Source organism: Puntigrus tetrazona, chromosome 4 (genome assembly GCF_018831695.1).
Source record: "Puntigrus tetrazona isolate hp1 chromosome 4, ASM1883169v1, whole genome shotgun sequence".
NCBI classification, from domain to species: domain Eukaryota; kingdom Metazoa; phylum Chordata; class Actinopteri; order Cypriniformes; family Cyprinidae; genus Puntigrus; species Puntigrus tetrazona.
The window spans coordinates 20,506,175-20,511,486 of NC_056702.1; the positions used below are offsets into that span (position 1 = coordinate 20,506,175).

General features: G+C 37.6%; 1 protein-coding gene across 1 annotated transcript in view; it reads left to right on the top strand.

The window, feature by feature from the left end:
- The window catches only part of LOC122342276 (protein NLRC3-like), a 10,219-nt gene that overhangs the window by 764 nt on the left and 4,143 nt on the right, over positions 1 to 5,312 (top strand). Inside the window, exon 3 of the mRNA XM_043236074.1 lies at positions 2,823 to 3,553. Coding sequence (XP_043092009.1) covers positions 2,823 to 3,553 — 731 coding nt within the window. The remainder of the gene's footprint in view (positions 1 to 2,822; positions 3,554 to 5,312) is intronic.

Genomic DNA, 5,312 nt, shown 5'->3' on the forward strand with positions numbered 1-5,312 from the left:
AATTCCTCTATCATTCCTCCTATTCCTCTATCACAGCTTCCTCTCTTTTCAGCAAACATAAAAAGTACAACAGCTAAACTCTTTTTGTTTACCACTAGCGCATTCTAATAACATTTTATCCTTCTAACTAAAAAATCATGCAGTGTTTAGAAGGCCTAATACAGAAAATATGATAGTGTTAATATGTTGTAGCTATATGGAATCAGATTTTAAAATGAAAACGTAACTAACGTAATTAAAATGAATGTAATTTTTCTGAACATAATTATTTCTAAACTGAATAGAATGTCTTTCACACATGCAAAAAATAATAATTACAGGTTAAATCTTTGACTTTGTTTTTAATATACTGCATGTTTTTCAACTCTTTTCTCATGTTTTATTCACTGATCTGTACTTATAAATGCACTTCCAAAGTTTTCATTTATGCTTCTAAAGTTTTCGTTCACAATTCTGACCAGAATCCTAATTTTTTTTAATTACTAAACAAAACTTGAAGCTGTAAGAAGCTGTGATCCAAAATATCCCAATGCGTCCCAATGTGCATTCTATCCAGCTTAAATTCTATCTGCTAGTAGTGGTTTTGAGGACAATGGGACAATTTCATATATTGACATATAAGTCTACCCCATGCAAAATACATGTTTATGCATGTATAAAACTGCATAACTGTATAAAAATGCTGTATACAAACTCTTTCAGAAATATAAATAACGATTGTTCATTATGTGTCAAAGTGAGGGAACAAAAGAATGGGTCGCTCTCAGGAGCTCAGTGAATTCCAGCATGGAACTGTGATAGGATACCATCTGTGCAACAAATCCAGTCATGGAATTTCCTCGCTCCTAAAGATTCCACAGTCACTGTCAGCTGTAGTATAAGAACATGGAAGCGTTTGGGAACAACAGCAACTCAGCCACAAAGTGGTAGGCCACGTAAACTGATGGAGTGGGGTCAGCGAATGCTAAGGCATATAGTGCGAAGAGGTCGCCAACTTTCTGCAGACCTCCAAACTTCATGTGGCCTTCAGATTAGCTCAAGAACAGTGCACAGAAAGCTTCATGGAATGGGTTTCAACTGCATCCAAGACATATGTCACCAAGTGCAATGCAATGCAGCAGATGCAATGGTATAAAACACACTGCCACTGGACTCTAGAGCAGTGGAGACGCATTCTCTGGATTGACGAATTGCGCTTTCCTATCTGGCATCTGATGGACAAGTCAAGGGTTTGCCAGTTGCCAGGAGAGCGGTACTTGTCTAACTATATTGTGCCAAGTGTAAAGTTTGGTGGAGGGGGGATTATGGTGTGAGGTTGTTTTTCAAGGGCTGGGCTTGCCCCCTTAGTTCCAGTGAAAGGAACTCTGAATGCTTTAGCAAATTGTTGGAAACTTTTTTTATCTTCTTTTTAAGAAGAGACCAGGACATTCTTGGTAAAGCAGGAGTTCGTTTTTTATTTCGTTGCTGTAGTCATCTGCAAGAAGTCTTCAAGAAATCTTTAAGAAAATCATCAAGCAATCGCCAAGAAAATCTTCAAGAAATCTCCAAGAAACAAATCTAACTGAAACATGTTAGGTTGAAGTTTATATGTTTCAGAATGGGAGGAGTACACAGAGGTGGAGACCAGTAAAACAAAAGTATGCCAATGTAGGACAGGAACTTTCCCGATCCTTGATCTATTTAGCATCTAAGTGTCTTTCAAATGCATAGGTGTTGTAGAGACTAAAACAAAAGGCACAGTTGTACCTCAGGATTAGCATTCACACTTGACCTACCAGATTTTCAAGAACTGAAAGACAAAAGATAACTGTGTCGGGGCTTGGGCTTTCTGCTCTTAGAATGTAAATCACAATACACATTCAGCATATACTGTTATATTGGAATCTGTGTTTGACCTTTTATAAATTTGTAATACAACAATACCAACACATTTTGGGCAATTTCATGCTCCCATGTTTGTGGAACAGTTTGGAGCCAGTCCCTTCCTCTTCCAATATGACTGCACAAGTGCACAAAACAAGGTCCATAAAGACATGGATGACAGAGTCTGGTGTGGATGAACTTAACTGTTTCAGTGCCTCCCACATTTACCTCTGTAGTTAAGAAAAGTTAAAAAAATTCAGTGGAATAACACAGGGAAAAAGTATTGAATATGTGACGAAAAGGAGGTGCAAAAAGGCATGTAAATCTATTAGTAATAAAAAAAGTACTGCCCCTTGTCAGTGGAAATTAATATTATAAACACCTATCTTTATCAACATGTCACAGAAACAGCTTTTTCAACACCTTTGTAACCTTATTGTCGCAAAACATACTGATGGCATTGATTGCAGAAAGATTTCTATACTTATGAATGACCAATGAACACGGCCATAATCCAGATGTAGCATATTAAACCAATCAGACGCACACAATTTTTTCATTAGATTAAGTAACAATCACAGACCCCTCACCCAATATACAAACTAGGTGCCAGTATGTCTTTGAATGACCCCAGGCCCCGTTAACATGGTAACCAGGACTTTCTCTTTAAAACAGACACATACTGCATACTGCAATTACTCCTTTCATTAAGACCTAGACAATTTGTCCATGAATTTCCTATTATGCATATTCCAAGATCATTGGGTATATTGTTACTGTTTGTGTATTTTGTCTTTTGTGTTGTATACAATATTTATGCAAGTCACTAGTTAATACCACTTCAATCTTTCCATGTTTGGTTTCTATGAATTTGTCATCAGATGACTTAGTTGAGAGTGTGCATTATGATCATGCAGGTTTCATGTATGTTTTTTTTCTTATTTATTTTTTTATTACAGAGCTGCAAAGCTTTTTTGAAACTCATGAAAAAAAAATGAAGAAGAAAACAGAATTTATGTTTGAGGGCAACGAAGACAAGGAAGCACAACTCAAGGCTGTTTACACAGAACTGTTCATCACAGAGGGAGATATGAAAGATGTCAATCACGAACATGAGATTCTGAAGATCGATGATGCCTTCAAGAGCAAAAAAACACAGAACAAACCAATCAAATGTAATGATATATTTACTGAACTGAGAAAAAACAATGAGAAAAAGATTGTTCTGACTAAAGGAGTTGCTGGCATTGGAAAAACTGTCTCTGTGCACAAGTTCATCCTGGACTGGGCTGAAGGAAAGGCCAATCAAGATATACACTGTGTGTTCCTGCTTTCATTCAGAGAGATTAACTTAATGAAAAATGAAGATTTCAGTCTCCACAAGCTTCTGCTGGAATTTTATCCTGAACTGAAGGACCTGGGGGGAAAAAGGCTATATACGGAATGTAAGATAGCATTTATATTTGATGGACTTGATGAGAGTCGCCTGTCTCTAAATTTTAAAAGTAGATCACTGAACACTGTTGAGGAAAGTGCATCTGTAGATGTGATTTTTACAAGTCTGGTCAAAGGAACTTTGCTTCCATTAGCTCTTGTCTGGGTGACATCACGACCAGCAGCAGCCAATCAGATCCCTCCTCAGTATGTGGGGTTGTTCACAGAGGTGCGAGGATTCACTGACCAACAGAAGGAGGAGTACTTCAGTAAGAGATTCACAGATGAGAGTCTATCCTCCAGAATCATCTCACACATTAAGACGTCTCGTAGTCTCTACATCATGTGCCACATCCCTGTGTTCTGCTGGATCACAGCCACAGTACTTCAGGATATTCTAACAGAGAACAATGAAGAAAACATCAACACAACACTCACTGAAATGTACATTCACTTCCTGCTTATACAGATGAACATGAAGAACCAGAAATACAATGAACAAGAAGAAAGAGAATGTACAGAGCACTTACAATTAAATAAAGAGATGATTTTAAAGTTAGCTAAGTTAGCATTTGATCAACTAAAGAAGGAAAACATTGTGTTCTATAAGGAAGATCTAAAAGATTGTGGTATTGATGAGAGTAAAGACACTGAGTTCACAGGAATGATCGCTGAGATCTTCAGAAGAGAACACAGACTTCATGGAGCAAAGGTCTTCTGCTTTGTGCATCTGAGTGTTCAAGAGTTTCTTGCTGCAGTCCATGTGTTCATCTGTTACCTGAACAAGAACATGCAGGAGCTTCAGTTTTTCTTTGATGAGCCAAAAGAAAATGTCACATTGCAGGAGCTCCTGCAGAAGGCCATTGATAAAGCCAAAGAGAGTCAGAGAGGGCATCTGGATCTGTTTCTGCGGTTTCTGATGGGCATTTCATTGAAATCCAATCAAATCCTGCTGAAAGGCCTGATCACACACCCTGAAAACACTACAGAGGGCATCACAAAAATAACTAAATACATCAAACAAGAACAAAACAATTACCATATCTCAAATGAAGCTCTAGTCAACCTGTTCTACTGCTTACTTGAACTCAAGGATCATTCATTATTTGAGGAAATACAGAGTTACCTCAGTTCAACTGAACATCCAAGAAGAGATCTCTCATCTTCAATGTGCACAGTGCTGACCTACATACTGCTGATATCAGAGAAGGTGCTGGATGAGTTCAACCCAAAGAGGTTCACATCAGAACAATCAAACTACAAGAGACTCCTTCCAGCTGTGAGATGCTGCAGAAAAGCTCTGTGAGTAATTTCACTGATGGTTTTCTTTTATGTCAAATTCATTTGAAATTTATTTGAAATAAATGATTATAAAAAGTACAATAAAATATTGCAAAAAACTGACTATCCTAAAATAATTTGACTAAAATATTTTCTTTCGGCAGATACAACGGCTGTGGTTTTGATGAAACATGCTGTGAAACTCTGTCTTCTGCTCTACAATCATCAAACCATCTGACAGAGTTGAATCTATGTAACAATCACCTGCAGGATTCAGGAGTGAAGCTGCTTAATGAAGGACTGAAGAATGCACACTGTCGACTGAACATACTGAGGTATGACATTCACTGAATCACTATGTTCAAATATGTGGTTAAAGTGTTTCATAACTAATATGTGGTGGCGTGGATGGGGCAGGTGGCAGGAAAGATCCCACTTCCCCAGTATGAAAGGGGACTAACACTCAAATCTCACCCCGATGTTACGTGTTTGTTGTTAAACGGGGATGCAGTAACATTTAAGTGAGATGCAACGGCTGCTAAGAACTGCAATAAAGAATGTCCGTGAGGCAAACGTAGATGTTGAAATCAATCTGCTTTTAATTAACAGTTTCTTTTTAACAGAAGAGATAGATTCCTAAACTTAAAAGAGAAGAGAAAAGAATGAGTGACGCCAAATCAAAGAAAATATAAAAACAAAACGATCCTAATAACTAAGGCCCCAACCCAACTAAT